Consider the following 16641-nt stretch of genomic DNA (forward strand, 5'->3'; position numbering starts at 1 on the left):
ATGACGAGATGGGCTGTGACCAATGCCGTGAAAGCTGTCACGTGTCCGTGAACACTGCAGAAGTAAGTTCTTGTATAAACATACACTCACTGTAACTGCCGCATCATCGTTTCTACCTCTATTTAAATGATCCCTTCATCTTTTCTCTTTTGTTATACCTCTGGTAGGAGATCAAAACAAAAAAGTTGGTTCAAGTGTGAGCTGCTAATAACCGTCATATTTCCCTAATTTCCTTTTTACTCCGTCTCGCTTGTCATCTTGTGTGTCACGCCGATTTCATGCAAAAAAATTAGCACTTGGCGCTGTTCCTGATTTCAGCACTTTTCCAGATTAATAACCTCAGAGGAGCTGTACACCCAAATTCGTTAAAAAAAAATCCAAATTGACAACAAAAGCTGTCAATTGCACTTAACTGGATTCCAGTTGTCAACTTTTCACATCATTGGCGCTCAAAGATTTAAATTATCCACATGCAGCAAACGAAAACAGCAGTCTGCCTCTGTTTGCGTAATCATTTTATTACGTGTATTGGATGTGGGTATCGGCACACAGCCTCTGTACCTAAGGTCTGTAAGATGCATAGAAATGCGTACATGGGTTGCTTGCGGAAAAAAAAATCTGATGCCCTAATCTACTAAGAAAGTGTGAGTGTGTACCATTAAATTCTAACAACACTGAATTTCCAAATGGTCCTTGGTCAAGTGAAGCAGAGCGTGCTCAGTGTGTTGGATCTGGATCCATACATCGAGCAACATTGTCATCTTTTAGATATCCTATTTTGGTAAAAGCTAAAGCAGTCAAACTCTGGTCTCTATCAGTGCTTCGCAATTATTTTCTGTTACAACCCCCCAGGAAGACGTAAATTTTTTGCAATGCACCCCCCCCCAGCTCTCTGCCGCCACTGAAAATAGTATCAGTTGTCTATAACATTATTATTATTATTACAAGTACACCTGTCATAAGATTATGTCCTTTTTTCATATAAAATGAAAAAAGTAATATAGACAGGGGTGCACATAAGTGGTCCGCATGCGCGCATGCGTACTGGACGTAGACAAATGCGCTGGCCCTCAACGGCTTCCATACGCTTTTGCGTACCGATGGCTGAGTATTTGCGGCGGACATGAGAAAATCACTTCTCAAAATGTCAAAGAGGCAGGCCCCACTGAGTAATTATTTCCGTCTTCCCCCACCCCTGTCAAAAGACAGACAGATGACAGAGACGTCACCGGAGCTACCGAAAAAAAGAACTTTTGCTGAAAAGTGGCTGCAGGAGGTACCATGGCTAAAAGCAAATGATGCTCGCACGGAAATGTGGTACAAAATTTGCCGTGAGAATCCCAATGTCGCTGATAAGAGCAGCGCATTTTATGTAGGGTCAAAGAATTTCAGCCATCCAAACTTTGAAAAGCACGAAAAAAACAGCATGTGGCAATTATGCAAACTATCGATGTCAGACAGCACCCCACTCGCCCTATGGACAAGTGGCGGAATAAAGTTAATGAAGAACATCGCCATGCGCTTACAAACGTGTTTTTGCTCGCATTTCACAAAGCTAAACATGCACGTTCAATGAGCTCTTATGAGGAGGACATCCCAATTTTACACAGGCTTGGAGTTAATGTGGGAGCCGCATAATGCCCTGTATTTTGAATTAGTAGTGCTTTTATGTTTATTTCTTTACATTTCACTTCAAAGTAGTGGTAATTTTGTTGTGCCAGTTGATGTTAATCAAGCATTAATTGTTAATATAATTAAATAAAGGTAATTGGCTCTAAGTAAAGCTTGTCATAATTTTATCGCATCAGGCGGGTCGGGTCCCAAGCTCAATGAGGACCAAGTCACATCTCCAGGTCCTCCTCTGAGAACCTGGGCAAAAAAAATATGTGCAGCCCTGAATATAGATCAACTTACAATAAAGTATAACTTTATTAACATTGTTTTGTTTGTAACAGAAAAGACTTACAGCGCATCAATTTCAGTTACATCCAAACTGTAACAATACAGTCAAGGTACATTTTTTGACCATTTAATGCTGAAAAATAAAATTAAACAAAATCAATAAATAATAATAAATCCAAATTGATTAGCAACATTAACTCATGAGGACAATATGCCAAACAATTTGACCGAAAAAAAACCAATCAAAAATTAATAGAACAAAAACGACAGTAATTGAACAGAGGGACAGTTTTTATTTTTGCTGCAGTAGTATCAGCTCCTTTACTTTGGTGTGGGGTTATTTTGCACGGAGCAACTTAGTATGCCACCTATGGATGCTAACAGTGGTCGCTGGTTTACTGTTGTAATGTTGACAAAGCGGTACGATTGTTGGCAATATTCGGCATGTTTCAGCGATTTTCTTTTCGCTGAAAGAAAATCAAGCGGCTTATCAATGTGATTGGGGTTTAATGTCTTTAAATGACCTCTTAATTGATTTGGCTTCCTGCTGTCAACTGTAAACATTTTTAGACACAGTCAACAGACCGGTCTTTCCTAGTGTCCCACTGTATTAAAAGTCGAGCCCAAAGCCAAAAGCTACATACGCTTCGTCATATTTCTACGTCTTAGCCCTTCAAATCTCCAGTGCTCTTTGCTGTGTGCTCTTGTTGGGTTCAAGATACCTAACCTAAACCCTAATAGTTAGTGGCACCCCACTATTTGAGGAGTACTGCTCTGCATGTACTTTAATTGTTGTGTAAGGGATCCACATTCTCAGTGTTTTTGATAATACTTTGAGCAAATTTACCATAATTTATCCTACTGATCAACAAAAATCCTAAAAAATGAGAACGACGCAATGGGAAGCACAGTAATGGGATTAAAGAATCCAAAGCAATCCCTTCACTAGAAGAAGCCATGGCACTGACCTGATGTGTGCTACCAGGTGGATCAGCTGGAGTCACCAAATCACGCAGGGTCTGTTCATAGTATGGTGGTGGAGGTATGTCTGTTGTTTCTGTTTCCTCATGGTCACTCGCCTCACTGTAGCATTCTAAAACACATAATGTACTATAACCTCTAAATTCATTGTGTACATACACACACATGTATATAGTAAAAGGAGTTATACTTGTATACATATAAAATACACAAGTATGATCAAGTTTTTTCCAAAAGCTCACCAGCTGCTGTGTTTTGCTCCGTCGGCTCATAATGAATGGAGGCTAGCCCAAGTTTATTCAACCATCTGCAAGATACACATCCATAGCTCAGCAAGATTTAAATATTTCATTTCAATTGAGGTATCTTTTTTAAGACCAAACCTTGTTTTGTTGCTACTTACAAATTCATCTCTTCATGATTCTCAGCAGCGAAATAAAACATCATGACTTGGGGGTGGCAGGCTTTGAATGCACTTCACACAAAAAAAAGAATGCCAGTGTTAATATTGGATATGGAACAAATGAATGGCTAACTGAGGATACTGAATTGCAACAAGTTAGCAAACTAATGCTCTAGCTGCATATATGCTTACTGTTTCTTCTTGCACTCAATGGCCCGGTCAATCATGAAGTTGGTGAGGTCAATGTAGCCTTCCGCTTTCTCCGCCTGCAAAAAAAAAACAAAAAAACATTTAAAAACAGTATGCGTGGAAACAAGATGAACAAACAACTTCAAGCCACTTCCTGACAAGGTCACCTGTAGTCTGCTACTTCTTCAATTTCCTCCTACAGTGTGTCAGTGACATTTCTGACGCTAACGCAAACTGTTAGTGGCACAGGCGTTTTCAGGACAAGCAATGACTACTTCAGGAAATCGTGATATTGTTTGGTAGTTACTTTTAACACATGCTGACGAGAAGACAGCTGTGCTGGTGTGAGTCATCACTGAGGATGTATATGTTGAATGCACTCACACAAATTACAACTATGACATGGTAGACCTGCATCTGCATTTTTTTTTAACAATGCTTGTTAATAAAAAAAATTTTGTGTTATCTATAAAAAACTTTAGAAGTCGATCCTATTAAGCTCTGTTTGACAGACAGGCATGTTTAACCTTTGTAAACATGGTATATTGCTGTTATGCAAATAATAATATAGACAGAGAAATAATAATAAAACAATCTGTTCAGCTCAATTTGGTGAAAAATTCTTAATCATCAACTAGAAGTTCAGTAAAAAGAAAATTACAACAGTGGGCTCACCAGTGGGTTTGTGTACCAATATAATGCAGTCTTCTTTAGGATGAACCAAAACTTCTTCCATTTGATACCGAGGAAGCCTTTGCTATCTTTCTTCTTGTACAACCAACCCTGGTGGTCTGGCTGACCCAGCTCTTTGACTGACACCCTCCGCCTGCTCATTGCACCATTGCCTGTATGCACACACACGCATGCAAATAAAAACCACAATGAGATGCAAGCACACTGTGACATGTTATAGAATGTGTGAAAGTGCAAATTTTCCAGTGACCTTAACTTAGAATTGTTCATATGGTCAAGTTGTGCCTACAGATGTTTAGTTAAAACCTGTCAACATCAGCCTACTCGTTTCAAATGACTCAACATATGCTAATGTCAAATTAACTTTAATTAGCTACAAATAGTTAAACTGTGAGTTCCAGTTTAGGGGCAAATGGATGTAGACTGGATGGTCACATCTTACCTCCTCTGTTCTTCTTCTTGGACTTGTGTCGCAGTGAGACCTTTCAGAGCGAAACACAGGTGAAAGTATGGTCAATGAAATTAAGAGCAAGCTACGAGCAGTTTAAAAGAATATGCTGTCTGGAACATCCTCTTTCATACTGGAAGTGTCACATGCACTCTCTCACCCCCGCTCTCTCTTTCTCTCTCTGCCACGCACGCGCACAAGCACAAATATAACGATCCTCAACTGTGCCTTGATTGTCTGTCAGCTATGGCTCTACTTAAAAATACAGCATACAATACATTTCATAAACTCTCAACCTGATCTGAAAATTAAAAGCATGAATTCCAGATTAAAGTTTGATATCACACAATACTTTCAGAACCTACTGACACAGAGGGAAATGTGGTTGAACTTGATACGACAGCTTTGACAAAATATGCATTCACTATTTTAACCAAGAAGGATATAAAACTAATCATGGAGAGAAAGCTGCATCCAACCAAGGGAAAAACATGTCAACATAAGACTCAAATTATATATTCTATTTAGTTCCTCGTGTGTCCAGCAAAAATCAACTGAGAGACAGCAGTGCACACCGGCAAAAATTTTAAATAAACGAACAAATGCGTGAAAATTACTCACGGGGTTGTAATCATCAGCAGCCATTGAGGGTGACACAGATATGGGGAAGGCAGCCTGTTCACAAAAAGACAAAAACACTCAATATATTAACAACAACAACTTGGTTTGCCTTCCGAATTCAGAGGGAGATAGATATCAAATAGCCCTAAGCGAAAATATATTTGAGCAAGATAGTTGATTAGTTGCTAAACACCATACGCTACAGAAGGTGAATGCTGCCGTGTGTATTAAAACAAAATGGACTAATTGCCAATAACAATATGAAAACATAGTTTGATCTATTGGAGCATTTGATGCATATCACATGCTCACAGCACACAAATAATAATAATAATACATTTTATTTATAAAGCGCTTTTATTTATAGAGCGCTTTTACCGGTGCTCAAAGGCGCTTTACAGTTGAGGAAAAAATAAATAAACCTGAGTGGGAACTCAATTTCCCTTCATGGAGGGAAATGAATATAATTCCAAAAAGAGACAGCTAAACTCACATGTAAGAGTACTTTAAGAGCCTATAAAGGAATGATGGATCATATGCAAAAGAAAACATTTTGAGGACATCAAAACTGATGAAAAGTAGCACCGGACTCACAGGTTTCAAGTTGCACTGTCAGCAGTTTGTGATGTACAGAGTACCACTACAATCCTCAGTAACCTTGTACCTTGTTTCAAACTACACCTCTAAAAATGAGTGATTACAGTTTTCGCCAAAAGTCAGTCACATAGCATTTAGTAATACTTCTCAATCGATCAACGTCAGTGATGAGTGGCATATTGAGAAAGCAAAGCACCCACTTGACTCACTTCCTCAGCAACCTTGAGTTCCTTATTTTAAAGTTCCCAAGAAAATGTAACATACCAGATACCATCTCAAAAATCAAAATACTAAAAAAATGGCCTGTTGCTCGCCTGAGAACATTAAATTTACCCCTAAGTTGCCATAAAACCTCACCCCTAAATTGCCATAACACCTCAGTCTGAAAAAAGTTTACCATAAAAAAAAATAAGATAAATAAAACAAACATTTGAAAGAATATCATACTAAATCTAATAAGCAAAATGAGAACAACAAGACTCCTACCTGTTAAAAGGGCTTCATAGGTCAAGTATTTGTCTAATCTGAAGTCTAAAAGCTTCGCCAGTGGCTACACAAAACTTTAGTGTAATGTTTCACAACAACAGCAGTTATAGCATCCTTTCCGGGTGTGATGTACTACAGAGCTACTTGAGCCGCCAGTGGGAGACAAAAGCCGACAATGTGTGTCACATCAAACTTAAAAGAAACTGACAAAACGTGTGTTTCCTAGTGAGTTTGTTCATGCAGTCTCAAGTGGAAGCTGTCACTGTGTCAAATATGGAAACACACGACCTACTCGTTTACTTACTGAACATATCAATGCTTTATTTGACTTTTTTAGGAGGGGATTTCAAGTCATACGCTTATTGTTACTTATAAGGATAAAAATACAAGTTAAATATTGTCACCTACAGAAAAACGAGCCGTTTCATAGGGTTCAATTGATTCCCCCCCCAACAACATTGACACAAAAGAATGGCATTGAAAAGACACTGAAACTCAATCCTCACTCAAAAGGTATATAAATTGTGCATATTACAAGCTGTCAGCAGTGCAGGTATATTTAACGTGTTGTTATGGTCAAATGCTGTAACATTGCCGTGTGTTCATTCCAAAAATACTTCGTTGAATAACTTAATATAATGCCGCCAACTAACCAAAAGCAGTGGGCAAATGTTAATTAAGTATTGTAAATAACGTACCTGCCACCACATAGTCAAAGACAGCAACGTAGCCTGAAAACTGTGCTTTACGTTCAACCAAATTTGAGCCAGCATGTCGGGAATGTTTAGCTTGAAAGGCCTTGTCAGAATCAGCTGAGTTCACAACCTCGTGAAGCGGACTGCGGTTGCTCCTTACTTATGAGTTTAATGTATGATAAGGTGAACCATATTAATCTCCTATAATACGAAATAGCCTACAGTTTTAAGGATGTTTTTTTGTGCTTCCCATTCGAATAAAAAAACTATTTTAGTAAAGAAAGTCCCCAAAGTTAAGACTGTTCACCACTAGGCGTCGCTGCAACTTAACGCGCTCGACATAAAAAAGGAAGTCAAGTCAAACGAGTGGGAGATGTCCAAATGCGCTCGACATAAAAAAGGAAGTCAAGTCAAACGAGTGGGAGATGTCCAAATGTGCGGATACTTTCAAAATAAAAAGGACTTTGGTTAAGTCAAAATGTCCTTAAATGTGTCTAAATGGCATGAATTTCATTGGGTTTATTTTTGTTTCATTATCTTACCTTGATTCAAAAGAAAAATATACATAAAACCACAGAAAGAACTTGGAAGCAGAAGATGATGTACATTTATCAATTTTTACAGCTCCTTTCCTCATTTGGGCCATGTGTGAGCTGGAGCCTTTTCAGGGTACAACGGGGAGTGTTTGCCAGCTAATTGCAAGAAAAAAAAACTGGATATAGCTTTGGCAGACAAATTAGGGTCCGGTCTTTAGTGAACCTAAAACGCATATTGAGGCAATGTGGGCAGTGCACACAGGAAAGATGGAACCAGTGGCGTAGTTAGGCTTATTTTAGGGGGGCTTCAGCCCCTCTAAGATATTCTTAGGACCCCCTAAATAATTTGTTGTTATATTAATAACAAAATACCTGTACAAAGAAATGCTGACATATTTACTGTGAAGTTGCCAGAAAGTTTGAACACACCTTCTAAATCGTGTATTTTCTTTATTTTCATGACTATTTACATTGTAACTTCTCACTGAATATAATAAAACTATGAACATGTGTGGAATTATGTACTTAGTAAAAAATGGTGAAATAACTGAAAACGTATAATATTTTGGTATTGTCAAAGTAGCCACCCTTTGCTCCGATTACTTTTTTGCACACTCTTGCCATTCTCTTGATGAGCTTCAAGAAGGAGTCACCTAAAATGCTTTTTGACTTCACAGGTATGCCTTTTCAGGGTTAATTAGAGGAATTTATTGCTTCATCGATGAGGTTGGGACCTTCATTTGTGTTGCACTGAATGGGGTGTGTCCAAACTTTTGGCCTGTACTGTGTGTATATATGTATAATATTTGGATATATGTTTGTGTGCGTGTAAGGCAAATTAGCCTAACCCAGATATTACTTAAATTCAAGTTATTAGTACTATTTTTCAGGGTTTGAAATTACAGCAATTTTTGTTACATGTGTGCCCAAAACGTAATCTGTGCGATTTACAAATATATGGGAACAAACAATTACTGTGTTGTGAGCGAAAGTCATGGCATTAGCCTCTATGATTAAATATATATGCATAATTATCAGTCTTTTTTAGCTGTTTGTGAAGTTTTGTGCTTGTACGCTACGTTCACTTACATGTAACTCCTGGGGGCTAAGCCCCCCTGTTCTTAAAACCTAGTGACGCCCCTGGATGGAGTCAATACCCATTCAGAACTTCGGGAACTGAGAGGCAGTCATGCTATTCAGTACATCACCTTGATATCAATGGATCAGGAAGTCATGCAATACTCAATAGCATATTTAATTTGGCTTTTGAGTTCATTAGGCACATTGAAAAATTGGCCCAAAATAGCAGATAGGTTTTCGTATCTACTCATTGTTTCACTTTACAGCCGTTAATTTGTAGGCACCCATGATCCACAAACGTATGCCATCACAAATCCTATATTAGACTTAACTTCACCTTAAATAAGCCTTTCGTGAGAACCCAAATAGAGCTGGTTTCGAATTAACTATGTAGAACAACAACTTTAAGATTCCTCCTTATTTCTCCTTGCATTTGTAATTCCAGTGTTTTCTCATCCATTAACATTAGAAAGTGTCCGCATACAACTTAATTATGATTTAAAGGGATATTTGTGTGCAGCCGAGTTTCGACTAGGACTAAAGGATTCCTGAGAACTCTGATTGGTCACACTATTGTAGCACTCAATCTCCCATCATGAATCATGCTGGGAAGTGTCACGGCACTTATCTAATGTACCCCACACCCCCAACTCACTCCACACCCTTCCTGACCCGAAACCGAGTGTGTGTGACTGAAAGGGCTAACAGAGAGGCTATTCTTCTGGAGCAAGAGAATGTGTAAATGCGGGAGGGGTGCAGGCATGGTAATGATATCACAATGTAGTCTGCTCACTTTGGCTTCCTTTGAAGGGCTCCTACGGCCACCATCATGAGGGATCTTATATCAGATGACTATTATTACAGCCACCAACTGCAGTTGTGTAAGAGCTTGACACACAAGTTTGTTTGTTCAGAGCACAAGTATGTAAGATTAGCATTTTATTATTTTTTTTATGTGATTGGGTCAATGGAGTGCCTTCCTCCACATATTAAGTCTGTTTGGACTCTTTACTTATTCCCTACTCCCTCGTCACACTGACATGTCTACATACAAAACTGATTTTTTTAAAACCCCTTTTTAATATGTGTGTTTGAAGTGTCATTTTATTTGACAAAGGCAGTGTACTTACAGCTTGAGAGAAGGACCAGGATCGTATATTTGGTTGATTATACCTGCAAGAGCAAAGAGAATAATTTATAATTGGCAGGACATCGTAGGAAATGTCTGAACTTGAGCTAAGTCACTTAAAGTACTGTATAGGTATCTTATAATAACACGAACTGATTGGGAGTTTCTCATAAACAACAATCTATTACAAACTGGCGCGAACTGAATATGATGACTGATTCCATTAAAAATGTTCAATGGCATGGAATGTGGTAGGTTGGTACCAGAGGTTCTGATAAAGCATTTGGCAAACTGCCACAGTAACATGGGTTCCAAAGCTGAAAATACTCAGCGCACCCCAGACAGGCCTCACCCTGCAATTTTAAGCAACACAAACATCAACTTATTTTTCCGCTTGTCAGTTCCTTATGCCTTCACCTTCTTGCCGTTGACTGTTGTTTTTAAATTGATTCATCTCCTTCATAACGACACCATTTCGGCTTTTCCAGCAGAAGTAGGCAAATAAAACAACCCACTCCTATTACTACACTTAAAAGTTTATGGTCAATCACACTATTAATAGTTTTGCTTGTAGAATAGTGGCAATACAAGGCAATATTGACAAACATTCAAATTCATTGAAAATATACGGTTTTTTAAGTCAAAGCCGAGTTATGAATTGAGAGATTAGCCACATCAGTGTTGGCCATACAGGAAGTGAAAACCTCTTACAGTATATACAGAAAAAAATGTATCCTTGCATTCCTCAGTGGATATTGTTTGTGCCCTGGGAACACAAAATTGCCTACCTCAAACAGTTATAAAAAATGTGACCCTCAGGCATTGATATTTTAATTGATGTATTTGTGTGCTTTTTGTCCTTCATGTAGCTGAACCAAAAAGATGCTGACAGATGACATAAGAAGAAAACGAATGCAGTATCACATTTAAATGCTCTGTCATGTGGAAAACAACTTTGTTTTTATGCATCACCATAACTAAATAATAATGACAGCTGATTAACTCCTGTGTCAATCATATTCTCAGGCTTGCACCAATGCCTTGTACAGTATTCCGAAACGCCAGCCCACTTCCACAGTAATGAGTCAACCGATTAGCGCCGCTTCCATCTATTTATTGTAAATATGAGTCACGTGTTGTGATGGAGCCGGCGACAAATTGGCTTCGATGTTTTTGCTACTTAGAATAGAAGCAAAGCAGTGGGCTGGTGACTTGAGTCATCAATCATGGCATTAATGTGGGGAGTCACACTTCGCCACGCTCCACAACCGAGAGTGGAGGAGGGACAGGGGTCACAGATGACGAAATCCGGAGGAAAGAGTAAGCCTCAGATGTCATCATCTCTCACCGAAGGATTCTGTGCTTCCAAGACTCACTATAGACAGAAGATGAGTTCTATCCCACATAAGATTGTGTGGCACTGACACGTTCTTCTATTGAATCCTATAATGTATGTTGATAAGTAGTTGAATTGAAAAACTTGATGCTGCTTCATACCAGCATTTCTAAACAATAACAATATTTAAAACCTTGACTTCCTACCCGATGATTTGAACACCTCTAATGATGCTGACAGACTTGCCACCCCACAGCTTTCACCACCTGTCTAAAATCCATGTGGTAAAAGCAGCCCACCCACTGATCCTGTGGTTGGTTTTTAAACAATTCCACAGGCTGCCACCTAGTCTGATGAAGGAAAATGGGGCTTGCCCTCTTCTTATTTTTGCCATTTGATCTACCAACTGAACGCTGCATTAATGTGTCTAAGAAAGTGGGCAAACACACTCACCGGTTGAGGAAGTCTCTGCTAGAGTGCCAGTCGGGTCCCTGTGATGCATAAAAAAGTTCATGCTTTATGTTCCATTTGAAATGAATTACTGGTAGTTGTAATGCTAGTTTCACTTATTGTAATAACCAGATTAAGTATTTTAGGTTATGCATTAATATTCAAAACACTTTTTAATATGTATAAAAATTAGGGCTGTCAAATGATTAAAATTTTTAATCGAGTTAATCACAGCTTAAAAATTACTTAATCGTAATTAATCGCAATTCAAACCATCTATAAAATATGCCATATTTTTCTGTATATTATTGTTGGAATGAAAAGACACAAGACAAATATATACATTCAACATACGGTACATAAGTACTGTATTTGTTTATTATAACAATAAATCAACAAGATGGCATTAACATTATTAATATTCTCTTAAAGCGATCCATGGATAGAAAAACTTGTAGTTCTTAAAAGATAAATGTTAGTACAAGTTATAGAAATTTTATATTAAAACCCCTCTTAATGTTTTCGTTTTATTAAAATTTGTAAAATTTTCAATCAAAAAATAAACTAGTAGCTCGCCATTGTTGATGTCATTACACCATGCTCACTCCCCAAACCCATAAAATCATTTGGACCCAAGCGCCAGAGGGCGCCAAACAACAAAAAACAAGTAACAAGTAACAAGCGGCCATTACACTACTGTCATTTTAATCTAAGCGGGGCATGTGCGTTAATTGCGTCAAATATTTTAACCTGACTAATTTAAAAAATCAATTACCGCCCATTAACGCGATAATTTTGACAGCCCTAATAAAAAACTATATACACTGTATATGTCTAACTTCAAATTCAATTGCAAATATACAGTAAATCAATATGCAGGCATTTATGATGTAAGAAGGCATAAAATGAGTTTGTGGTTAGCAAATTTCTTGGGTTAAAGGATTGTGGTTAATATTTCGGCGAACATTATGCCCTCACAAGGTGCAAATAATTGAACATAGTCAGAAACTAGTATTGCCAGCAGAGATAAATCCCCGATAGAGTGGAGGATGGAGATTAGAGAATACATGCAGCAGGAGCCCAAACTGGGGTGAGAGTTAATTTTGAACAATGAATATGACCAAAATGCACCGAGTGCTGTAATCCTACGCTCACCTTTAAATGTTAAAAAGACAACATACTGTGTAGAAATAAGAGCTCCTTTTGTTAAACCTGCTTTGAGCATATGGTCCACCAGCTGGAGTTTAAAGGTTCATGTAAGAGGAAGGTGCATTCATGAGCATCATCATGTGACACACACCCACACACTTGGAGAGGGTACCTTGATGTTAGCTATCCTATTACACCACATGCTTCAAAAACATAGCAGGGTTCAAAAAGGTTAGAAAGGCAGGCAGCTCTCAATTTGGTACTGCATTCACATGTTGTGAGAACTCAGAGACCCTATAAGGTCATCAGAAAAGGATCTACATCTGCAAGTCAAATAAGCATAGAATAAACCAAATGTAACCAAAAAGTGTTAAAAGTATAGTTAAATTTGAAGCAGTAACTGAGCTCTGGTAAAATAAAGACAATACGAAAGGTGACTGAAAAAAAAACACATTTTAATGAAGCTATGCAAAACTTACAAAAAGTCATGTAAAGCAAAAGTGAACACGTCCTCTCAGTACAGTCTTTTTAAACAATACTTTCTTGATGTGATCTGCAGCCGTTCCATAGTATGAGCTAGCACAGGGTAATTTGACCTGTGTGGACAACAAGATTGGTTCAACAGTAACACCCTGGCTTAAAAAGGCCAGTTATTACAGTTACTTGGTTGCATGCACAGGCCTTTTGACTGTAATTGCTGAGTAAACGGAAAGGGGACTATACTATATACGTCAGTGAGTACTGTGCTTAATTAAATGTCAACCAAATGTGTTAGTGAAGGCCACGAAAACATTCTTTCACCAACCGAGGCAGCAATTTCAATTTATGTGACAAAACAAAAACTCTGTAAAGATATGCATAGCTCACAAGAGGCAACCATTGGTAGAGGAAAATTATATAGCTGACTCATCAAAAAACAATCTAAAACCAAACAAACATGCACATATGCATTACCAGGAAATTATGTTTGAGTTCATTACTGTATTTACAACTTTTCTACTGTATGTAAACAGTACACAAATAAGAAGTGACCAACAAACATAACTTAATATATACATTGGCAAACACAGCCAGCAAAGTGTTTTAACCTAAACAAACGGATCCTCTTGAGGCCAAGACAAGATTTATGTGAAGTCGGTGTTAAAGGGGTGATGATATGTAGTAAGTACAGTACTACCAAAGCAGGGTTGGTGGATGAGTAGTAGTTGGTAGTAGTAGGCAACACCAGGGAAACATAGTTGGCAAGAGTGCAAGAGAGTCAAAAGCCGCTGCCAAAAACCAGCTGGACTTTGAAAAAATCAAAAGGCACCAAGGAAGGAAACGGAAACAGGAAGCCCGAAACAGGAAGCCGATCATCAGTGAGTCAACAGTTTAAGTCTTGTGATCCAACTGACCAGTAGCGAACGTTCGGCCGTTGTGCGCTTGGAGACTGCAGCTACAGGGCCTTTCTTCACATCCTCCTGGTAGGGGATGGTGGCACTGTTGTGGAGATCTGAGTTGGAGTAGTAGCGGCTACCTCGGACACGGTCCACTCTGACAAGCCGATGCTCCCCGGTAGACATGTAGGTGGGCGGAGATGCCGACGGCACTTCCTCGGCGATGGTGGGGATCCTCTCGTTGCTCAGGTATCTGAACAGGAGGTCCTCGCCTTCACAGAATGACAAGTAACATTTGCTACGCTTCTCCGTAAAATATCAACAGCATATATAAAGCCATGCTTCGATTTTGTGGTACAGTTTAGACAAAGCAGAGACGGACAATGGTGGAGATAAGTAAAATCTACACTGCTAGCAGCTTTTGCATGGAAAAACACGTTTATTATCACAAAATGAAATGTGTTGTCCGGTGGAATGGCAGCTAAATACACAAATAGAACAAAGCAGCTGCACACAACAAAGAAAAATCTCATAAACTGGAGTATTGAAATAAGAATGCTGTTAATACCTTTCCTGTTCTGCGTCCATGGCTTAGCAAAGGGATCTACAATTGCAACACAAGTATCCACAGGCATGGAGAGTGGCCGGGGCTTACCTAGAAAACAAGGGATTTAGTAAGAATACCACAGATTTAAAAACTACTGCATTATCTTTTGAAGCAGTATATATTACCTTTTGTTGAGAAGGCAACATTTTAAATTAGAAATCCTAGCACACCAACAAAATATATAATTAAATTATATAATTATATAAATATGTAGTTTCCCGTGTGACTATTTTTGGTTAAATTAAAAAAAAAATTAAAAAAATAAATAAATACAATACAAAAAAAACAAAAAAAAAATACTTGACTCCATAAAGACCTAGCGACATGGGCATCTAATTTCAAGTCATGTAGGTCACACTTGTACACCACATGTTAATACTGTGGTCTACATGAGAAATTTTAGTTATAACATATAACACTCTATTTTACGAATAAAAAAAAATATAAGTAAATGTTGATAAAAAAACAAAAAAAAACAATTAGTTTTAATAAGAAAGAAAGAAAGAAAGAAAGAAAGAAAGAAAGAAAGAAAGAAAGAAAGAAAGAAAGAAAGAAAGAAAGAAAGAAAGAAAGAAAGAAAGAAAGAAAGAAAGAAAGAAAGAAAAAGAAATACTCTACAGTTGTTTTAGTATAGTATTTAATTAATGCTAATGTTTCAGTGCCATTGGCGATAATTCATTTTCAGCGTCTCCTAGTCAAAATGGATTGGACGTCTAGCGTCATCAATGACAGCCAATTAATTCAATGAGAGCCCAATTAAGGGTTAAACTAACGGGGTGTATGGGAAATGTGTATGATGAAAAGATACAGACCACGAGAAGGCTTGTGCTCCCTCATTCTGGGTTGAATTACATTGGCTTCGATTGGACAGCCGACGCTTAGTTTATCATAATCCGCAATGGTGCAGCGTTTCCTACTCTCTTGGTCCAGGAAGGAGTTGGGTGACTCAGAGCCTTTTGACCTTTTACTAAAACTTGAGAAGGTGTCTGTTCTTCCTTCTCTGCAATCACAAGCACAAACAGCGCATGATTATTTTAACAGCATAAAAACAAAGCATGATTTGTGTATGGCCTCGACATGATGTAAAAATTCAGTCCCTCTTATAATTTAAATGAATGTGGAACATGTCATCTCTCCGGAGGAGGAAGATAAGAGTCATTGCATCAGGATGGTGGTGGGATTTGTGGGAGCAGAGTGGGTTGGAAGAAAGCAGAACAGACTGTCTTGTAGGAGGTGAATGTCAGGCCAGCAGCAATTTATTAGGGCAACTAGCTGACAACATTCATCTTGTTGTGTCTGTTTAATAGCTAAATTTACAGAATCAATCATCAATCCATATTTCAACCCACTGATTCTTTTGGGGTCATGGTGAAGCTGGAGCCTATTTGAGCTTGCTTAGTTTAGTGAGAGGTGGGAAACCCAGCAAGTCCATCGCGTGACTGACGCACAGTTACTGTCTGACTCAAAATGGGCAACTTTAGACGGTTCGACTGACCTAGTATGAATGTGTCTGAACCTTGAAACTAAAGAACAGAGCCTGTAAACAACCTGCACAAGCACACGGAAATTACGAACAAAAGGGTCTTAAAGTGGAAAAGAAGACCTTGATCAAAAGACGTCTAGAGCAGGGGTCTCCAACCCAGTCCTCAAGGCCGACTGTGGGTCCTGGATTTTGTTCCAGCCGATCCAGCAGAGACAGTTGAACCAATGACTGCAGTCAACTGATTGCACTTGTAAAACACCAGATTGGGGAAAAAGTGTTGTCATCTTGTTTGGTAGGAATGAAATCCTGCACCCACAGTGGGCCTTTGTGGAATAGGTTGGGGACCCCTGGTCTAGAGGACATAATTCTTTTTCATATACTGAAAAGATGATGAGTAATAGTGAAGAAAAATGTCAATGATGACCAATATTTCCGGAAGTCAGCAAAAATAGCCAATGTCAGACATTATTACACGCCAGC

The 16641-nt window shown here is 38.5% G+C and overlaps 1 protein-coding gene across 4 annotated transcripts in view; it reads right to left on the bottom strand.

The window, feature by feature from the left end:
* The window catches only part of LOC130930977 (connector enhancer of kinase suppressor of ras 3-like), an 81714-nt gene that overhangs the window by 5083 nt on the left and 59990 nt on the right, over window positions 1-16641 (bottom strand). The window contains exons 11-22 of one of the 4 annotated variants that reach the window (XM_057859368.1): window positions 15491-15678; window positions 14640-14726; window positions 14090-14343; window positions 11550-11587; window positions 9762-9804; window positions 5238-5291; window positions 4611-4650; window positions 4151-4320; window positions 3479-3552; window positions 3287-3358; window positions 3126-3190; window positions 2871-2995 (exon numbers count right to left, since the gene is read on the bottom strand). In XM_057859368.1, coding sequence (XP_057715351.1) covers window positions 2871-2995; window positions 3126-3190; window positions 3287-3358; window positions 3479-3552; window positions 4151-4320; window positions 4611-4650; window positions 5238-5291; window positions 9762-9804; window positions 11550-11587; window positions 14090-14343; window positions 14640-14726; window positions 15491-15678 — 1210 coding nt within the window. Of the gene's footprint in view, window positions 1-2870; window positions 2996-3125; window positions 3191-3286; window positions 3359-3478; window positions 3553-4150; window positions 4321-4610; window positions 4651-5237; window positions 5292-7018; window positions 7320-9761; window positions 9805-11549; window positions 11588-13128; window positions 14344-14639; window positions 14727-15490; window positions 15679-16641 lie in introns of those variants that run through there. The other 3 variants (XM_057859370.1, XR_009067149.1, XM_057859369.1) reach the window with 3 other exon arrangements.

Source organism: Corythoichthys intestinalis, chromosome 15, assembly GCF_030265065.1.
Source record: "Corythoichthys intestinalis isolate RoL2023-P3 chromosome 15, ASM3026506v1, whole genome shotgun sequence".
NCBI classification, from domain to species: domain Eukaryota; kingdom Metazoa; phylum Chordata; class Actinopteri; order Syngnathiformes; family Syngnathidae; genus Corythoichthys; species Corythoichthys intestinalis.